This window comes from Filicampus tigris, chromosome 2 (genome assembly GCF_054856515.1).
Source record: "Filicampus tigris isolate MCC_2025a chromosome 2, RoL_Ftig_1.0, whole genome shotgun sequence".
Taxonomy (NCBI): Eukaryota; Metazoa; Chordata; class Actinopteri; order Syngnathiformes; family Syngnathidae; genus Filicampus; species Filicampus tigris.
Window position 1 is genome coordinate 8,722,782 of NC_141218.1, and position 22,144 is coordinate 8,744,925.

At 42.4% G+C, this 22,144-nt stretch overlaps 1 protein-coding gene across 2 annotated transcripts in view; it reads right to left on the reverse strand.

The window, feature by feature from the left end:
- glra1 (glycine receptor, alpha 1) overlaps window positions 1–21,475 on the reverse strand; it is a 51,193-nt gene extending 29,718 nt beyond the window's left edge. The window contains exons 1-3 of one of the 2 annotated variants that reach the window (XM_086021177.1): window positions 20,664–21,475; window positions 8,605–8,729; window positions 7,040–7,051 (exon numbers count right to left, since the gene is read on the reverse strand). In XM_086021177.1, coding sequence (XP_085877303.1) covers window positions 7,040–7,051; window positions 8,605–8,729; window positions 20,664–20,734 — 208 coding nt within the window. In that variant the 5' untranslated portion in view covers window positions 20,735–21,475. The remainder of the gene's footprint in view (window positions 1–7,039; window positions 7,052–8,604; window positions 8,730–20,663) is intronic. The other variant, XM_086021142.1, reaches the window with a different exon arrangement.
- Between the last annotated feature and the right edge of the window lie 669 nt (window positions 21,476–22,144).

The window sequence follows — 22,144 nt, forward strand, 5'->3', positions numbered from 1 at the left end:
ATGGCTCACGGTACAGTCTGTTTCGTGACATCTTCAAATATATATTACTGTGCACCTTTTGTCCTCAAAACAAAACATGAATTCACTAATTCAACTAACTACGTTTTTTTTTTTAGTTTTCCCTTGCCCTCCTGGAGGTTGATATCAGGGGATGTCGTTAATATTTTGTCAACTATGGGCATGTGTAGCCCTTTGAGACTTTCTTGTGATTAAGGGCTATATAAATAAGTTTGACTTGACTAATGTGACAGTATTTGTCATATATTTCTTATTTATATCATTAGAAATGTGATACTGCCAACTAACAGTCATTCCAGTCAAGTCAGAAACATTCCTGCCGAACAAAATTACATTTTAAGTAGAATGTCTCATTCATTTATAGTGAAACAAGACCACAATGATATTGAGACACCTTTGATACCGTGAATATTGTGACATCCCTAATTATCATTTTTTTCCGCCATCAATGTCATCTGGCGGACCAGATATAATGCGCAGCGGGCCAATTTTGTCCCGTGGGCCGGATGTTGCCGACCTCTGCACTAGCGGGAGTCTGTGTACCATCAGCGGTAGTTGTATCACATGGAGAGAATCACTGGCTTACGACATCCCTTCTGCTCTTGATGCCAACAAAGACCAAAAAAAAAACCCCCCAAAAAAACGCTAGAAATATGCTTAAATGACTCTCGTAACGTGACAAGATTTGCCAAAAATGACGGTCTGGCAAATGAAGATATCGATATCGCCAACAGATCATCTGGTAAAAAAATTAAAATAATAAATAAAAAATCGCCTTCAAATTACAGTAAAACTTGATTACCGGTATTTATCAACATACCTACAACAACGGTTTTGTTTTGTGTGCTACCCGGGGAAGCACTTCTCCGATTGGCTGACAAGTTTCAGTTTAAAATATCCACCAATGAGTTCGCATGGGCCAAAATTACAGTATGTCGTCGAGCTAAAATGACGTGACGTTTTAAACAATGTCACTTCACTTGCCGTAAAAGCCTAAAGATTATTGGTGAGAAGAGCAGCAAAATAGCTCACGTACATCAGTCCTCAATTGTTGTTTTTCCTGAATTAATTTGTTATGGAGGATTTTTGAACCATTTGAAGTGTTCAGAAGGAACGAGTGCAAAAATCACCATCATTTCACACTTAACAAAAGAAGTTAAAGTACAATGTGCCAATTGCAAAGCGCAAGTGTCTTAAATTACACAAAGTCTTCGGTACGGTAAATATGGTTAGCTCATATTATCTATCCTAGCACTCACTGCTAGTTAGAACCACTTGTAATACCTCCACGGGTTGTCTAGGACAAACACAGCCACCGATGCACTTTTTAGAACAAAAGGTACAAAACAAACACAAGAACGTATTCACATACGACTTGACATCTGCCATAACTGACGCCATAATTCAACACGCAAACTGGCTAACGATTAGCCACTTAACAAGTCTACCCTCTCATTGGCTGACTTCCGCCCTGAGATGAACAAGGGGAAGTAAAAGCAGATGTTTGCAAATGTCTTATTTTGAAAAAACACAAAGATAACCAATCTGCTGGTATGGAAGATGACAGAAAGCGTAGATTTACTGTTGGGAATATGAAATTTGGAGCATTTGGACAATCGAAAGGTAAACTAGGCTTTTAAATGATTCATCGATTATCCCCAAAAATTGTTAATTAATTTGATAATTGATTAGTTGTCAATTAATTGATTAATTGTTGCATCTCTAGATTAAAGTGTGTGAGAGGGGCAAAAAAAGGACATTGCGGATTTTTACCTAGAACGGGCGGGTGTGGAACCTGTTCCCTATAAAATGAAAGTATCATTATAAAAAAATGGATATATGCACATTTTCCATTGAAGGACGGTGGCACTGCTTGAAGCCGCACTGTCACAGTTCTTCGTCAGGCAGGATGAAAGATGGACTCGGGTGAATTGTTCTCAGTAATTCACAGTCTGTCGAGTTTTACCTCCACGCTCAGCCTGGCGCTCGTGTCAGGCTAAGCCCCGGCTTAAATCGAGGCTTAGAATCGGGATTAAAAATGAGCCGAAGGCAGATTTTAGCCCCAGGCTGTCCCAGCATCACGCTAGCTGACATTCAATGCAAGCGCATCTCCGCTATTCCCCCCGTTATCCCGCCACTAATACGGGAGGGCGGCTAATTAGCGGCTGGGCGTGGATAAGCGCAGCATGCGTTAGCATTGACGCTGATAAGGAGACACTCGCTACAGGTGTGACGGGATTCCACACGAGCGCTAACGTATTAGCATCACATTAGCTGCCACGCGTATATGCAGAGTCATATTAAACACTCATGGAAGCATCCAGAAGGAATGCATTCATTTTAAAGTTAATTTTCTACTTTTCTTTGTTATTATTTTTGTTTATTGTGATTTTTTTTAAACACGTTTTGATGGCTCCATTTTCTCTGTCTCGCTTTTTTAAAATGTCATTTTTACTGTTCTTGCTGTTACTTGCTGCCCTTACTCTTCAACCCATTCTTTCATTTTCTTCCCATCTTCAGGTTTTTTGTGTCATGCTGACTTTGCTGTCCTCCCTGCTCTTCCTATCAGTCCGTTCGTCCTTTATTGTCATTATTCCTGTCGTCTTGTTTTTTGTTTTTTCCCCATTCTTACTCCCTTCATGTCTTGTGCTTTTTTTCATCATGCTGTACCCTCTTCTTCCGTTCATTTTGTCTTCTTCTTCATCCTGTCTTCCTGCCTGTCTATCTTCATGTCCTCCTGTTCTACTCACGCTTCTGTACTTCCTGTCATTCCTGTCTTTTCTTTTCTTCCTCTTCAACTTGATTTTCCTTTTCTTAGCATCTTCAAGTTCTTCTTTTTACTGTCCTTCCTGTATTCTCGTTGGTCCTTTCCTCTTCCTGCTTTTCCTGCTCTTCCATTCTCCCTCCCTTCCTGTTCTTTGTTTTTCCGTGTAGTCCCATCTTCATGTTGTTCCCATTCTTCCTGTCATCTTATCTTCGTATTCTTTCCATTCATCCTGTCTTCCTGTTTCCTTGTCTTCCTGTCTTTCCTGTCTCCCTGTTCTTGCCGTCTTCCACCGTGTCCCAAACTGACATTTGGGAGTTTCCACGTGACACCCAAAGCGTGTGCTAAGCTAAAAGCATCTGAACTTGTTCTTGGTCAGCACGGCATCCGCACGCTACCTTACTCCCCCCCAGCCACCCCTTCCCTCCCCCACTTACAACGCTTCCTCCAACCCCAAGCTCATTACTGCATGTCCATTCGTGGCATTAAGCGGCCATTAAGCAAGTGCTGATCGCAGCAAATCAACGTCAGTGCTGACAGATCATAAAGCACAGCCCACCTGGACACATTCAAACACAACTCGTTGAGTTAGTGTGTTAGCTAAGTCTTTGATTAGATAATTCCTCGGTGCCACTGCTGCTTGTTTACACCTGGTGTTAGCCGTAGCAGCGCATAAAAAGCGCTTTTAAGCAAAAGTTGCTGAGGTTTTAGCAGAAGTTAATCGTTTAACATAACTGTATTGCATGATTTAGAAAAAAAATAGCTAATGTACTGGTATAGCATGTTTTATTTAGCTCATGTATAGCCTGTTTTAACAAAAGTGGCTAATACATAGAACGTTTCATTAGCAACGTGACAGCAATATTTCGTCAAGATGACAGTCCGTCAAAATGTGGTCTGGTTGGAGTGACCATTTCTTTGTTGGTCGTGGACCTTGATACTTCCCTAAAATGCCCACTAAAAATCCCTTTGTAGTGCTTAGATTAGTCGGGAATGACTGAAGGATTGTGAACTGCTGCTGCACAGTACATTTCGTACAATACATTTATTCTAAAAAGACTATACTAGGTCCTAGTGAACAGAGTCAAATTTGAGAGTAAAATATTCAGTGTAAAATTCAGCGTACAATTTAGTCTAAGAATTTTACACTGAATATTTTACTCTCAAATTTTACTGTTTACTGGGACCAAATATAGTCGTTTTAGAATAAAATGATTAACAGAATAGAGTAAAATCTACAAAATTTACTGTGTGCATAAGACCTAATTTGCCTGTATAGAAGCACTACACAAAACACATGAATATAAATAAACAAACATGACATACAGTGTAAAATAAAAAAAGCTCCCAACAGATAAAGATACAAGCTCAACTAAAAAGCAACTAAAAAGGTGGGTCTTGATCCTCTTTGTAAAAACATCAACGCTCTCAGCGGCCCTGACGTTCTCCGGCAGCTTGTTCCCCGCTGAGGGCTGTAGACTTTAGAACGATGCCTCGCCGTGGGTCTTACTAAAAGTTAGCAGAGGACCTGAGAGTACATGAGGGTTGATACGAGAAAAGAAGATCTGCGAGATACGAGGGGCCTGGACCATGAAGTGTGTTAGAAATCAAAATCAATCCTGAAACATACATGGAGCCAATGCGGGGAGTCTAAAACCAGCAAACAGTTGTTAGCCAGGAAATGGTTTAAGTGTTTAAAGGCAAATTTCTCTCACATTGTACTTGAAGAAGGAATATTATACACTGGTCTGAAATTTGCCAACACTGCACTGTCTACATTATTCCTCTCCAGAAGAGGCCTGACAACAGCTGTATTAAATGCACATGGAAAGGCCCCCATCCGAAGAGAACAATGTTTCTGTCTTTTGTGTGTACGTGCGTGTGTGTTGTATTTGATTGTTTTTGTGCTTCACCAGTGTCACTGTGTGTGTGTGTGTGTGTGTGTCTTGGCTGTTGTCGTCAGCTCTAGATTGCGTGTCAGAGACTACTGAGCCGAGCTGCACTAGTTTGCCTTTTTTAACTGGCACACACACACATACACACACACCCCCACGCACACACACCCCAAAGTGCATGATGAAGGAGCAAGTGTGAGCTGTCACGCTCCGCTGACGACACGACAGCCGTGACAGAGCGTGGACATTCAGGTCACCCCGTCCCAATTATCTCTTAAATGATCCCTGAGACGAAGAACGGCTCCTCCTCCTCCTCCTCCTCAGACGTCGCCAACATCAAACGCTTTCATTCGTTACGCTCATTAATGAGGCGCTAACGCGGAAACACTGAAAGATGGCCCAGTTTGGCGGCGTAACGCGCTCGCTGTCGTGCGTTCACTACGGGAAACAAGCACATCTGTACAAAGCAACCACTAGCTAGCTAATGCTAAGGAAGTTAGCATCAGTAACAAATGTTTAGTTATTTACCTCCTCGCAGCTTGGGGATAAGCGTTAAACTGCTTGTTAAAACAATTGTTTAGGTTAACAATTATGTTATTTCAGCAAAATAGGTACATTAGCTCATGGATAGCGGGGTTTAGCAAAACTAGCTATGAGTGCCCAACCGATTTATCGGTCATTCGATTTTGATGGCTGATATTAGCGCTTATCAAAACAATCATAATCGGCTGGAGTCAGCAACAAGTACAGATAGAGAACGGTTCTGAAATCCACCGAAGGAGAACGTTTTGTGTAAGTTTCAGCGATGGCATGACCGTGGACACACGTGCAGTGATGGGACACTTGGTTTCAAGGAAACTTTTTAAAAACGAAAAGATGAGCTCCCATTTCAGTTGAACTCAGACTGTATTTCGAATGCTCTGTCATGTTTTGACATCTGAGAAAGGCGTCTCTGCTTTTGAATTTTGAAGTCATCACTTCAAGGGAAAGAAAAGAATGGAGTCGAAGAAATACATGTATGATTTTATGTTAAAGGGCAAGGTGCTGAAATTGTATTTTGCCAGTAAAAGGTAAGTAGCTATTTTTAAAGCTCATTTTAAAACCTTTTTTTTTGCTTTCAACTCAGCATGAAACTGCATTAGCATTTTATTGTGTTGACTGTTTGCTTACACTGCTATTACTTTAATGTTTTAATTGTCTTATGTTTATTTGTTGTTGTTAGATTATGACTTCACTATAGTACAGAGCTTCGTATGCAGCTGTAGTTGTGTTTAAAGTGCACTCAAAATCAAGTTGAGTAACTTTGCTCATTATGTTACTTAATGAGCAATCCAAAGATACATTTTTCAGTCAATGCTTTTTTGCATATTTTGTACTTGAAAATTCATCTCTGTTGTAAAGTTCAAGTTCAATAAATACTAAAGGACAAAGTCTTGTAAAACAGTGCTATGGTGTTCATCTTGTCTTCTTTTTTAGATGGGTTTGAAGTTTCTTTTCTCTAGACAATTGTTTCTATCCAATAAAGAGAAAAAATTGTCAAAGTTTCAGTGAGAGCTCAAACTGTCACCAAGGCAAGATGTCTTCTCTCTACTGGAAAAAAAATGTCTGAAGAAAAGAAACTTAAATACTAATGCAAAACAGTCTAATTTTCTGCCTGAGATTTGTTCATTATAATATTTAGGGAGCAAAAAAAACAAATTATTTTATTCAATATGCACTTTTTAAATTAATTGCCTGATTAATTGGCTGTAGGATTTTTTTTCTGCCAAATATTGAAATTGGTCTAGAAAATTCAGTATCAGTCCCGAGTAGCAAGAATAGAGCATCTTTTAGCTTGGCTTTAACTTATTTTAGCAGAAATAGAATGAAACAAGCTTTTTTGGTCAGTGGAAACCCTCCCAGCCTGTGGACCGCTAGTTCACTACTGCTAAGGAAGTTAGCATGACCAGTGAACAACTAAATGAAATGCTATATCAGGAGTAGCGAAAAAAAAACCCAAACAATAATATATGAGCATGATGGCCAATCAAAAGTTGAGCTGCTTGAATTCATTCTTCCTCACCGTTCAGACTTGTGTTGCTAAAGTGAGAAACCTGTGACATGTATCTTAAAGTGGGGAGCGTCCAATCAAGCAGGGTGTCGCTTTGATTGTCATTATCATCATCATCATCATCATCATCAGAGTAAAAAAAAAAAAAAACAACAAGCAATCAGGATAGCGTGTGGCTACAAGCAATGTAGCCAGCTAGCATCAGAGGCGGGGGAAAAAAAACATCCTACGAGCCGGGTGCAAAAGAGGGCGGAAGAAAGGCGGGAGGCAAGGGGGAGGGTCTAAAGATCAGACATTTTGTCATTCATTTACCTTTGTTCCACACTGAAAATTGAGAACAAGCACATGAGATGATTAAACAGAGTGTTAGCATTAGCATTAGCCTTAGCCAGTCAGGGGTGTCACCGTTCTCCAGTCGTGATTTTCCGGCCGACCGTTGAGTCGAGATTGCGGCTGGACCGTGCTCCTTATGGACTCCCGCTAGCTCCTCTTAGCGCCACGAATGCAACTTTGGAAGGCTAATATCTGTTCGGGGAGCTTCACTTCAAGTGGAACAACATTATCTAAAAGCTTGACTTAAGTTGGAACAACAGTATCTGGTGACCAGACTAAAGGTGGAACATTGTCTGAGTGTGAAAGGGGAAGTCATCCCAAACATATTTTTTTCAAGAATATGTTCAATGCAAGCCCACTAGTTGAAAGAAGGCATTCTGATAAATATTGCGTTTGTGGAATAAGGGTTATCCACCCGTTTTTAGCCATCTCTGGGGGCGGCCATTTTGTCACTTCTGTCGACTGAAAATGACATCGCAACGACTCAGGGCTCAGGTAACGAACAATCACGGCTGACCTGTTTTCTGAAGCTGAGCCGTGATTGGTCGTTACCTAAGCCCTGAGCAGTTGTGATGTCATTTTCAGTCGACAGAAGTGACAAAATGGCCGCCCCCTGAGATGAATTAAAAGGGGTGGATTTTGCTGCTTAACTCATACTTCACAAACGCAATTAATCAGAATGCCGTGTTTCAACTGGTGGGCCTGCTGGGGACATATTCTTGAAAACAATTAGTTTGGGTTGATTTCCACTTTAAGGTAGGATAACATCTGGTAGCTTGATTAAGGTGGAATAACAACGCGGGAACTTGACTTAAGGTGGAACAACTGACTAGGCTAGGTTGACTTAAGTTCGAATAACACAAACTGGCAGTTTGTCTTTATTATCTGAAGGTGGGACTGCATTATCTGGAAAGGTGTGTGCAAGCATGTTATGTGGGCTCAACTTAAGGTGGAAGAGGCCAATGTGGGTGCAGCCTGAGCTAGCGGGAGTCCAGCATCAGTACCATGTGCCATCTAGTGGCTCGTCTTTGTAGTGCAGCGCCAAGGCTTCATGTGTCAATTTAAAATGGCGGCGACACCCCTGCTAAGGTCAAATGGATTAGTCTCAGGTCAAAGGCTGTGTTCGAAATCATCCACTCATTTCCTACTCACTCCATCAAAGGGTTAAAATAGCGGACCTAGATAGTTCCTAAACAGTCTAATAAAAATCTCTGGAGTGATCAGAAAGTCGGATGAATGACTGTGTTCGGAATCAATCAATCATTGCTAGAAAGGAATTTTTTGTGCATGTTTTAGAAAACTGTTCAGTTATAATTGATTTTATGCTACTTGATCTAGTTGACAAAAAACTTCCACTGAAAACCCTGACTAGTGATTAGGGAGTGATTTCGAACATAACCAAAGTCACATATACAAACCTTGCGCGGCAACCACTTTGGCTTAAATGCCCAAAGTGTGGTTTTAGTCTTCCGGAGCTCGCACCAAACGCAGCGACAACCGACAGTGTCGTCGTCAAAAGGCTTCTTCTGGGCGACCGCTCCTACCTTTAAAGTTGGGTCTGATCCTGGCGTCGTAACCCGACACTTTGCCCATCAGCTTGTCCAGGAACTCGGACGGTGGCATCGGCGAGGCGGCTTTCCGGGCCGCCGCTTCTTTGGACGCCGCCAGGCTGCCGGACACAACAGACAATTCAGATGGATTCATTAGAGTGGAGATTATTTTATTTTTTTGTTACTTGTGGTTTGTTTAATAAAGTTAAATGGACATCTATAATATTGTACTTTATTAAAAAAAACGAAATTTTTTTTTAAAAAAAACAATATGTACTGACAGGCTTGAATATAACTTAAAGAACTAAACTGGTTTTGTCACACTTTTTGCTTCAATTCAATGGCCATTGTTCTGCTCCTTCTCATGTGTGCACCTTGACCACCTGGGGGCAGTATAACACAGACATAAGGCTATACAGAGCAACGTTTTCGCAGAGGAAGGAGAATATATGGCAGTGAGTGCTCTGATTTTATCTGTCTACATGTGTTGCTCCCTGTTTGTGTTCAAATATCGGTTGGTAAAGGGTTTAAACACTTCAACTAGCGATACTAATTGTTAGCACCTTAATGGCGTTTTCCATTATGTGTTAGCAATAAGCTCGACCCAAGGTCTGAATTTCGAAATTTGGGAATGTGATAGATGTTCCGTAGATCTTGAATGTTTTAAAATTTTGAAAGTGGAATGGTTTGAACTGGTCCAGAAATTTGAAACGATGAGGTCAACATGTCGGCATTCATTTAGAAAAGTTTATGTGGAAAAGGTTGAATAATGACGAATTAGGCGAATTTAAAAAAAAAAGAAAAAAGAAATAAAAATAAAAATACAAATTTGGGAAATGTGAAAAATTGTGTCCAAGATGTCCGTAAAATATTGAAGATGGAATGGTTTGAATTGGTTAAGAATATGGAAGGCGGAGTTCAATATTAATACATCATTTAGTGTTTTTTTTTCTTTTAATTAGTAAAATATTCCTGTGAACATTGTGAATTTGGGGAATGTGAAAAACAGCGTCCAAGCTTAGCTGAATGAGCAGTCAAAATGAGAAAAATCAGGACTTTTTTAATTTTTTTAAATTGTCAAAGTCTCATTCATTTGAATGTGTTGATGTTTCTTGTGAAATGTCTATATTTGGAAAAACCTAAAAGAAAAAGTTGAAATTCTGATTGGTTGTAAATGGTTGAGAAATAAGGAAGGAGTAGAACAACAAAAAAGTGGGAGGAATAATGAAAAGAAATCCGGTACAGCAATGTGCATCCGTCACACAATATGTCAACACACTGTGTGTGTACACAAGACCTTACAAAGAGCAATAATTAAAAGATGCTAATTGGCTCCCAGGACACAACAAGCATCAGCAATTAATTAACATTGGACTCGTTTACCTTCAATGTCAAAGTTGTTGGAACAAGAAGAAACATTAGCGTGATAACGCGGTTCATCGTTTGTGCCACCCCTTCGCCCCAACCATATCAAAATATTAAAACATGCGTACAATTGACGCCCATTGAAATGCATGGGGGGGAAAAAAATAATGAAACATTTCAAACCAAACAATTCTTCATAAAACGCTAATCAACAATCAATACACATTTTCCAAGAAAAATGGGAGGAAATGGGAAAACATTTGAAAGAAAAATACTGAAAAAAATTGTCAACTGTGCTTGCCGCCAGCGTTCCAGAGATGGAGCGAAGCGCCGGATGATGTCACGGACGCCGGCTGAGGCGGGACGCCAAGTAAGAGCGCCGGCCGCGGCCCCGTCCAGCGAGGTAGGGACTGACCCGTGAAGGCTTGACTGGGCCGCGCCGCTGATTACATCAGCGCTCGCTTGAAATAGACCAATGGAATGATTCCTTTTCCTTGCTTGGACCGGCGCGACCACACACGTTGCTTCCCAACAACTCATAAAAACAACAACAACAACAAATAATATGCTGGCCCCGTATATTCATGATAAAATAGGATCAAGGATGATTTCATTTTAGTGTCTTTCAAATAGGCGCAATGCGGTAAAATGTTTGGATCCGTTCGAATGGGTGAAGCTCAAAATATTTGGGTAAAAAGCAAGTATGTGTTGATGTAATCATATTTATTTATTAAATACGTATTGGGCGGCCATTAGTGTTGTATAATGGGTTTGGGTTCTGAAGAAATTGAGCTTTATGAGTGGGGGAAGACAATGGGAACATTTTTGTGTGATACTAATAATATTAATTAGGATTCAGATACTGGTTTGGTCCTAAAATGTTGATGATTTTTTTCCAAAGTAAAAGTTGACGTTTCCAAATGTTTTATTTCGATTCAACACAAAGATAAATCTGGTCCCATGGAGGATGACAGAAATCAGAGAAAATTTATGGTTGAAAGGTTAAAATCAGACGATTTGGACAATTTTAAGTTCAACAAGGTCTTCTGAATGAATGAATTGATTATCAAAATAATTATCCATGAAATTGATAATCGATCAGTCAATTAATCGTTGCACCTCCCATAATTTGATTATTTCACAATATATCTCCTGGACACGTGGATTTGGTCTGTTACTTGGGTGAGCACTTCTTTGATTGGCTGACAAGTTTGAGTTCAAAACATCCATCAGTGAACTCTGAGGGCTTCTCCAAGTTGCCGTGTCGAAATTACCGTGACCTTTCGCGCAGTGTCACTTGTCCTATTAACTCAACTTAAATTTTATTTGTGAGAAGGGCAGTTCAGGCAGTAGAAAAGGTCATTTACTTCAGTCATCAATTGCTTATAGATACATTGATTTGTTATTAAGGATTTTCACTGTGATTGAACTGCTGATTCCAATGTCTTTTAGAAAATTCCACAAAGAAGGTGGCCACTATATATTGGCCATGGCCATGGGAATTATATGCTTAGAAAAAATGTCCAAGCTTGAGCTGTCAATGGCCTCACATCTAATACCTGAAAAGATTAAAAAAAAAAAAAAAAAGTGCACACGTGTTGAGCGACTTTTAGGCCAGCCCGCTGAACACATGCATGAACCAAACTGTGGGTCGGACGAACTGTGCCAGAAAAATCGCTGAAAGATTTAGTTGACAAAGTAGCACAGCGCAAGGGCTTGGGAAAACAATGTTTTTTCTTTTTTTTCTTTTCTTTTTTTCTTTTTTTGGGGGGGGGCTTGCAAAGTAATGAAACGGACGGTAAACACACCGCCGGAATGGAAGCCGACCTCTGAACGGTTTGGAGAAGCGAAGCCTCGTAAGCCAAAGCCGCCGGCGTCGCTTCCTGTTCTCCCGCTCTCATGATCAAAGTTAGGCTTGCTGTGATTATTCCGGATCAATGGTGCCGAGAAGAGACTTGGGAGTGTGTGTACGTCTGTGTGCGCGGGCGTGCATGTGTGTGTGCGCGTGTACGTAATGTGCAGGCAGCGGGTGGCGAGTGGGAGGCCCGCGCTAAGGCCGGCCTGCAATCATTAGCGCTAAGTGTTGCTCATTATGTTTCTCTGAAGACCTCAACTCCTAATTGGCCTCATCTCGCCAAACAACCCTGTGCCTTCCCCCGCCCCCTCCCCCGCGTGCCCCCCCTAACCCCAAGAGACACTCGCTCATCAGGCTGCTCCCACATGACACTCAAAACATGCACACACCAGGCCAGCGTCATTTTGTACACTGCAGACAGAGCAGCGCAGTATCGGAGATACGGCTGCGACTAATGATTATTTTAATTACCGATTAATCTGGTGATTACTTTTTCAATCAATCAAGCAATCAGATAAAAAAGATTTTGGAATTTCCATCCCTCTATTGTAAAACAGGACAAATTATTTCCAACTGTCGTGCAGTGGATTGGTCCGTAAATCAGGCAAAAATGTTGATATTTTCTAAAATATTTTCCAGATTAACAGTTAACAATTGTCTTGTTCAACAAGGTGTCTAAATGATTAATGGAATTTAAGAATAATCGTTGCTTATTTGATTATCGATCAGTTGTTATTTCCTCACAGAGATCGCACGAATGTGGGTCGGCCTCGCTTTTCAGTGCACTACTTTCCACAACCACAGGATAATCACTCCGAACATACTGTACACCACAGAATAATCACTCTCAACAAATCCCTGGATAATCATACTTATCACACACCATGTCACTGGATAATCATCTATGACATACTGCACACCACAGGATAATCACTCCAAACATACTGTTCACCACAGAATAATCACTCTCAACAAATCCCTGGATAATCACACTTACCACACACCACGCCACATTATCATCATGCTTAACACAACCCTCAACACAAGATAGTCATTCTTAACACACACCACATCATAGGATAATTACTCTTAACACACCACAGGAAAATCACTATGAACACACTGCACCACAAAAATCATCACTCTTAACACACAGCCCAGCACATGATCATCCCTCTTACCGCATTGCACACCACTGGACGGTCACACTTAATACACTGCACAGCACCAGATAATCACTCTTAAACACACCTGTGGATTATCACACTTAAACACGACATCACTACAACACCACATGCCACTTGCTAATCATTCCCAACACCATACACCACAGGATAATCACTCTTACCACTGGATTATCATTCCTAATTCACTGTACACCACTAGATAAACATTCTTCATACACATGAACACACCACAGGAAAATCACTCTTAACACACATAACTCCACTGTATAATCATTCCCAAGACCAGACAGCACAGCATAATTACTCTTACCACCGGATAATCACTTTTAACCCACTCCAAACCAGGGAAAAATCATTCTGAACACCTGACACCACTGGATAATCACTCTTACCACTGGATAATCACTTTAAAAACACCCAACACCCCTGGCTAACCATTCTTAACACACATCACACCGCACGATAATAACTTTGACATCTGATTTACTGACTTTGATCAGAGAGCGTGGAATCAAGCTTAAAAACACTCCGTATCTGTATGGGTATATTTCAATTTACCCTTTACAGATTATGAATTCATTCATTCAATGTCTGGTCATGAATTGATTCATTGACTCATTGCAAGCAGGTCCATCAATGTGATGTTGGTCACATTAATGGCGTATCAATACTGGAAGAGAAAAAGACACGCGTTCCCTCTGAACGAGTGCAATCCTGAAGAAGCAGCTCTTTACTGGCCCCAAGGGCCACTTTGGTTTGCAGCAGTGCGGCACAAGCAAACACGTAGAATTAAAAAAAACAAAACACACACACACAAGTTGAAAAACAAGAACATTTCAACAAACACATCAAATATAATGAAAACACAGTTGCTGTCGTGATGTATAGAATGCAACCTCACAGCTGACTGAACTACTTCTACTTGAGAAACTCCTTAAGAGGGAGGTCAAGCCAAACATATTTTTTTCAAAAATGTTCCCAGCAGGCTCACTGGTTGAAACACGGCATTTTGATTCATTTTGCATTTGTGGAATATAAATTAAGCAGCAAAATGCACTCGTTTTTAGCCATCTCTGGGGGCGGCCATTTTGTCTTCTGTCGACTGAAAATGAGATCATAACTGCTCACAACAACCAATCACAGCTGACCTGTTTTCTGAATGCGAGCAGGGATTGGGCGTTGTGAACAGTTGTGATGTCATTTTCAGTTGACAGAAGACAAAATGGCCGCCCCCAGAGTTGGCTAAAAACGAGCACTCCACAAACACAATATTTATCGGAATGCCCTGTTTCAACTAGTGGGCTTGAATAGAACATATTCTTTAAAAAAAAAAAAATGTTTGCGTTGACTTCCTCTTTAAAGACGAAGAGGAACAGAGTCATAAGGGGAGCCAGATGGCTTAACATGGCATCCTCCAAAAATGTCAAGGACACCTCAAAGGAATCCAACACTTCGGAACAAGGAACGTGGACAGAGGGGTCAAATGTGGCGTTCGAAACGAGCAACCTTGTCAACGAAAAACTGCAAGAATCTATCGCATATTTCAGGGGACGGGTCCGTGCAAATCGGCTGATGGGGCAGTTCAGGTACGTGGAACATGGCGATTTGCCAAGACTTGACAAGGGTTCCCTCTTGGACTCCTTCACCTTTCTTTGGTAGCGACGCCAGCAGTCCTTTAGGATTTGATCAGAGGCCTGCAGCCTGTCTCTTTTCCACCTGCGGTCAGCTCCGCGGCTTCTCCGTGATGTCATTTTCACTTGACAGAATTAACAAAATGGCCGCCCCTCGAGATGGCTAAAAACAGGTGGGTTTTGCTGCTTAACTCGTATTCCACAAACGCAATCATAATGCAATGTTTGGACTAGTGAAGGCGGATAGAGCATATTGCAAAGAATATTTTTGGCTATATGGCTTATATTTTTGACTCCCCCTTTGATCGACTTAAACTTTGTCTCAGAGAATCAGATTCCATTGATTTTTTTCAGGATTATTTTTATACACACCGCTTAATCGAACGTTGGACAATTAATTTGCGGTTTAATTAGTGGTGTGTTCCTTTAACAGCTGATGGTACAAAGGACCTCAGGTATCGATTAGATGTTGCCAACCACCTTCCTGATGGCAGTAGCCCAAATCCCATGAAAAGATGGCGCCGGGGGGATCTGCCTGGATGGCCTTCAGCCTCCAAATTTACCTAACCTGCTTAACCTGGCTGAGATCAATTGATAAAATGGATCCAGTCATCTTTCGGCACTGTTTGGCAACAATTCCCAGCCTGTTTTTATGAAAACTCATTCAATACCAAATGACACGTTTTTATGTCTTTTCGCAGAGGGTCTGAAAACGTCTGGTACTGAATGAGTTTTAACAAGGCTACGATTGTTGAACCGGCAAGTTAGAGCAAACGGACTCAACAATTTTTCAATATTTTCATGAGGGGGCTGTCAATATGAAGTCAAAAACTACAAATAATCTCTGGTCAACTTTCTGAAGGCATTTATTTGTGTTGGCCTAAAAAAAACGTCGGCTTGTCACTCAGAATACTTCCCACATACTTCAATTGGTTGACTGTGTCTTACTAATGATCCTTTTATAATAGCTGGTAGCATGCTAGGTGGATTCCTACGGAAATATCTTGGTCTTAAGGACTCCTTGTGCCGTGTGAGAAAATAATTCAAGACACGGCCATGGCTCATCTCATGGCCCTTTAAGAGCGACTACACATTTGTCAGGCATCCTGCGGTGCTTTTTATCGAATGGCTCGGATCCATGCTAAAATGTCAGGCGATGCACTTTTAGTCCCGATCGTGCTAGCGAGTGTGCTAAATTCCACTAATGATGGGCGCAACGGGTCCGCGACCAAAGCATCCATCGATCGCCAATCAATCGGCGGACACTGATCAACATGTTTGCAGTCGGGAAACCGCTTTGAGGCGCAAGCAAACTGTTCAGCTCCGGTCCACACACACACACACACACACACAAAGGCGTTCAACGACAGCGTCAAATTCATTTAGGTGGCCCGCCAACGCCAACTCAAGTGTGTGTACCTCATTTTTCTTGCCACATAGATTTGCTTTTTTTATTCGACAGAAAATCCGTACCAAAACTGCAATTTTGTAAACGTTCTAACAGATATCACAAGTTTTTTTTGGTTGTTTTTTCTCTCTCCACCAAACCCTTTCTTTGCAGCACTTGAACACGAATGATTAAAGGCGCATTCATCAGGTCCGCCATCCGTGCGCCGATCAATGTTTAGCGATAGGCGGGTGCAGTGGGGTTGCGATGGTTGCGATGGTATCAATGAAACGACATCCAAGCCCGAGGAGCTGAGGTGGCGATATCCCGACAGCGCTTCATTAACTAAACGCCGCGCTCCGAATGCCAACGTCCTCTGCGGCAACCCAGACGGAGGGGCGGAGGCGGGGGCGGCGTCAGGTAGCGCCAGTGCGTCAACGCTCCATACAATCAAACTGTTGAGAGGCTGCCTGGGGAAGAACAAGACGCGCAACAAGGAGGAATTGTGTGCCAATGCTGAAGAGGTGACCATCAACTGAATCAACTCTACAATGTGACACTTGAAGTGATTTGAATCAGTCAAGGGATGTGGAAGGGAAATGTTAATATTAATACGGCACAGTGGTGCCTTGACATACGACTTAAATCTGAAAACAATTTTGTCTCAAATCCTCTTTTCTCATTGAATTGAAGGAAAATGCTAATCTGTTCCAGCTTTCACTCCGCCCCCCCAAAAAACTGTTGCAATTTGTATTTGAATGAGGAAAAAAATAGAACTTTAAACTGACACAATTAAAAAAAAAAAAACAGAATGAAACTGTATTTGTCACACTTGTCGTGTGCCCGCTTTGGCCAGCTGGGGGCAGTATAATAGACAGACGAGCTTATTATCATGAATCCCACAAGATTTCTAGGCAGGCCTTGTCTGTCTCGTGCATCTGCCAATCATAGCATGTCCTACCTCGAACGCTAGTGGGATTCATAGCCTCACCTCCTCTCTCAGCTCAGATCAGTACGGCACTAATGTGAGTCGTTCTACGCAGACGATAAAGAATACATGACAGCAAATATGGGTATATTGTTGATCGACTTATTATGGCTGAAACATTTATGTACACTGCACCGCAATAAAGAAGCTAATCCATGTTAGCATTCAGCTAGCAGTGCTATTCTTTATAGTGGATTGTTGTTTGGCTGTTTAAAATGCACAAAGTGTTGTTCTCTTTAAACTTCAGTTGGGAGTGGCAATAAACAATTTGAGGCGTTTTTTAAAAAAAGAATTGTTCACTTTTTGGCAAGCTCCTGCGTGTTTTGAGGTGAGTTAACTTGAGTTTAAAGCCAGCATACAGCGCTCGGATGTGAAGTCTATGCTGACAAGTCAAAAATATTTCAGTCCAACGGCGGCCGTAAATCAGCTCATTGGTATCTCAAGGCAGCACTGTAAATTAAATCTTGTAACGTGGCAATTTTATTGTGAAACTGTGGAAAAGTGGTCCTGTGATGTGGTGGATTTTGCAATCTGAATTTGAATGTGCAAAAATAATCCTAAAATGTCCTGAATTTTGTGAATATTGTTGTGTTGTAAGTTGGAATGCTTTGAATATCTTGAATTGAATTGTGCGAAAATGAGTGAAATTTGTCAATGCATTGTTTGTATCAATTTGCGCGGCAGCTAATATTTTTTACAATTCAGTATTTTTTTCGATTATCCAAACGATTATTCAGATTTTAAAAACTGATTTTACATTATTATTATTATCATTATCAACATGTACGTCAGTGGTGCAAGTAATATTGATCCATACCATGTTTTTTTCCCAGTCATCTGTGACTTTTGCATGTACGGCTTTAAAAGGTGACGTCAGGTGAGTGATGTGGGCGGCATCAGCAAATGAGAGCGAAGAGTTGACTGGCTAACTGGCTAACCCATAAATCAATCTGCGTGTTGAGTTAATCAGCCTAAATTTTATGAATCTTTTCACGTTGGAATATTTTGAAAAAATTTTTTTTTAAAGTGAAATGAACAATACAGCTAAGGAATTTTGCCGTGGATGAACGTGCGTGTGAGTGCTGTTGAGGATTCGTGCAATATTAATCCTCTTCACGCGGCGCAATAAAGCAGTAAGGAGCCGGCAGGCCCCTGACAACATTTGCATACAATAAAAGCATGAATTTACATTCCATCACGGGATCCAATAAGAGCGCATAACAATCAACACAATGTGATTGGTCCCCGTCTAACAACTCGCCGTGGTGATACGACTCGGCCCCTCCCCTCCCGCGGGCAGCCAACCGCGTGTCGATTCGTGTGGCCACAAGAAGACGAAGAAGGAGACAAATGGAAATTGAATGGTGACCTGTAATGTTGGTCTCTATGTGGCCTGCGATTGGCTGGCGCCCAGTCAAGGTTGTCGGCACCTCTCGCCCGATGTCACCTTTCAGAAATGAAATGTGGCCCCGCAGCACAAAACGTGGCACCACCCGCCGTACACAAAAGGTTTGACATTTAAAAGGTTTGACAGCAACAAGCTTATTAGAAAGTTTGACGCTGTTTTGGCATTTAGTGGCCGCTCAAGTCTCTCACTGGACTTTTTGGACGCTCGTGAGTAGGGCTGCAACTAACAAATATTTGAATAATCGATTAATCTGTTGATTATTTTGTCCATGAATCGATTAATCGGATTTCCATCCCTTTATTCAAATCAGGACATGATTTCAAATTGACAGCGCAGAAAATGCACTAACATAAATCAATGAAGATTCTGAAGTTACTAGTTTGGTCTGTAACACGGAGGAAAAAAGGCAAAAATGTTGATCATTGTTTTCTAAAGTAAAAGCAAATGTTTTATTTTGACAAAGCAAAGATAGTCAGTCCGCTTTCATGAAGGACTATAGAAGTAAGAGAATATTTACTGTTAAGAAGCTGAAATTCTGAGCATTTGGACAATTTCAAATGAACAAATATATTTAAACGATGAATCGGCTATCAACAATAATTATTGATTAATTTGATACTCGATTACTTGTCAATTCATCAGTTAATAGTTGCACCTCTACTCAAGAACGACACTTGTCTAGCTGGTAAAACGCTGATTTCCTTTCACCAGGCTCCTTTCTTGTCGTACGCAAAAAACGAGAAAGCAATTCTGTTTCTGAGCAGGAATTAGTGGTCTTTAGGCAACAGAAGGAGCACAAAACGCTGCAAATACTTATTTTGGGGGGTGGGGGGGTGGCTCACTCGTAGAGTGCTCGTCTCCCAACCCAGACGTTGCGGGTTTGATTCCCGGTCATTGTGACCATGCTGAAGTATCCTTGAGCAAGATACTGAACCCCCAGTTGCTCCTGATGCTGCGTCATCAGTAGGTAGATGAGGTACAGTGTAAAGCGCTTTGAGTACCAAAGGTAGAAAAGCGCTATACAAGTGACTTACCATTTACCATTTCGTTCACTGCAATTGACAGTTATATTAGTCAAAAAAAAATCCATTTTAACTGGGCTGATAATGAATGAGGTAATTTCAGGGTTTTTTTTCCAAATGCTTTTTCACATTTCAGTTCTTGGGGAAAAATATTTCAATAGATTTTATGGGGGGAGGGGGGGATTTGGTGCACTTTTTTTTTTTTTAAATATGAAAAAAATAGGAGGGGGGGGGGGTTTAAGGCATAAAAATCCAATTAATTCCATAAATGGCTGAATCACCCATCCCTAGTGCTGGTGCTAATGAAATTTCCCGTCCTTCCTTCACCAGCAACACAGGCGTTCCTATACTGTCTTCACCATTCTCAAACCCGAAACGTCCGCGGCCCCGCGGCATCCAATGGCGCAGCGGATGACGGCGCGGGGGCGATGACTCGGCCAGTGGCAGGCATGAGGAAACGTGTCTCCGGGCGGGAGAAGGCCGACCGCATGTGACCTCAAAAACAGACATGACCAGGACCGGGATGAGCAATAAGACGAGGACAGGAAACAAGGACTTGGACTAAAAAGTTTACTAAGACTAGAACCTGGACTCAAAACAGAGCCAAAAATAGGACCAGAATTGGGACTACTCAGGACACAAGACAAGGCAAAGTGAAGATCACCCTGGACCGGTCGCTAGACAATGTCAAGCCAAATATAGATGGAAAAACATGACTGGTCGTCAGTCAATGTCAGGGCGCATATAAGGAAAAAAAATAGTCATCGGTTAGTGCCTGGGCACTTATAGAAAAATAACGTAGTGGTTGTCAGCCAACTGATCAGTCGAGTGTCAATAATAAATGGACTGGTCACCGGCCAATGTCAGGGTACTTGTAGACAAACAACAGACTGGTCGCCAGTCAATCACATCCACAAGTCAATTTTTTTGTGTTCAACAAAGCGACGAGAGATTGGAACCCAGAACCTCGACAGTGCGAGGCAGACCCAGCAACCACTTTGTGTTGTTTCCATGAAATGCAAAACGGTTATTCTCGTGACCAAACGAGGCCTCCCATTGGTCAAGTCAACCACCTGCGCGCGCCTCCCTCTAGCGGGCGCTCTCTTGGCCGCACTCCCGTGGCAGTTTGCTTGCCCCCTTCCCTCAAAAAAAGTGACCCCTCCCCATTTGTAATAATTTTGTATGAAGCAAGTGCGCCGGTCGTCCTTACCTGAAGAAGACGAGTGTCTCCCACAAGTAGATGCTGAGCGCGTTCAGCCGGCACATTTTGGAGAGTCTCATTTTGTTTTAGGGGTAAAGGGGGAGCAAGTGGGGCGGTGGGGGGGGTGGGGGTGGTCGTCGCACTCTGCCAGCCGGAATCTCCCCTTCAGGAAGAGGAGGGGGTGGGGGGCGCAGGTGTGGGGTCGAGGACCTCCAAGGTGACCTGGGAATCGGGGGCGGGGGTCGGGGTGGGGGAGTTGGGGTGAGGGGGGGTAGGTCCGTCAGACCTCGGCGGCCATGCGATCACACCTGTGTCCTCACTGGGAAAAAGGGGGCACGGGGTAAGGTGGTAAGGGGGCGTCTGGGTTGGGGCTCCAGAGTGGGATGTGAGGAAGAGGAGGAGGAGGAAGAGGAATTCCACCTGCTTACAGATCCTCACAGCTGGCGGGAAAATGAGCCATATTCCTTCACGGGGGGCGTGGGTGGGGGATCTCGCAAAGTGTTAATCCAAGTGGGAGAGTGCTCCCCCGCCACGGTGAGGACGAGGATGCCGCTGGTCCTCGGCGCCGTGCACGCTCAGGGGCGCGCGCGGTCGTCAGCCATGGTGTGTTGACGCACCGGCGGACGCTCCCATGCGCGCCGCGTCTGCCGCTCCGTGCGCGTCTGCCGCTCCGTGCGCGTCCGCCGTTGCTTGCGCCGTACCTCGCCGCGCCGCCGTCGCCAACAAGACGAAGTTGAGTGGAAAGGAGTGCGGCGCCGTGCGCGTCACACGTCACGTCAGGAGGGACGCCACGGCCGCGTGTGATGCTCGTGCTGCAGTCATTTAGCAAACTAAGCGCCGGACCCGCCCCCCTCTTCAAGACACGCCTACCAGCGCCGCCGTTGGCCCGCCTGCCGACGTTGCTCGCTGCTGATTGGTCGACGCAAACGTCAGTCAGCCAGCCCAACAGTTTCGGGGGGCAACGCTACGCTGACATTAGGGGGACGTCATAGTAAGTTGACGTCATCACCATCCACGGTGACATTTTTTCGATGATCTCAATTTTAATGAACAGCTACTGACGCAGGCTGGGATCAACTCAATGAATATTAGTGTTGATTTGAATTAATTTCATTACGCTTCGCAATTTAATTATATTATCCAAGGAATAGCAATATGAAAAAATGTAAACCATGTAGCAAAACTGATGCATTCAACTCACCGAGATTTGATCACGTGTCACTTAAATGCCACAGGTGAGCCCCCGCCGCCCCCCTCCAAAAAAGTCTTCACTCAGTTTTGTAAAAGAGCTTTTACAAAACTAATGCTCATTCATGCTTTCTTTCTATTGTTTAAAATTAATCCATATTTGATCACTTCACATGAATCATTAAATGCAAATGTAAAATCAATCATTTTCCAGGTATTTTCTTTTATTATTTACGATAAACAAAATAAGCTATTGTTTAATTAGACAAAAGGATTAAAAACATGAATGAATAGCATTTTTA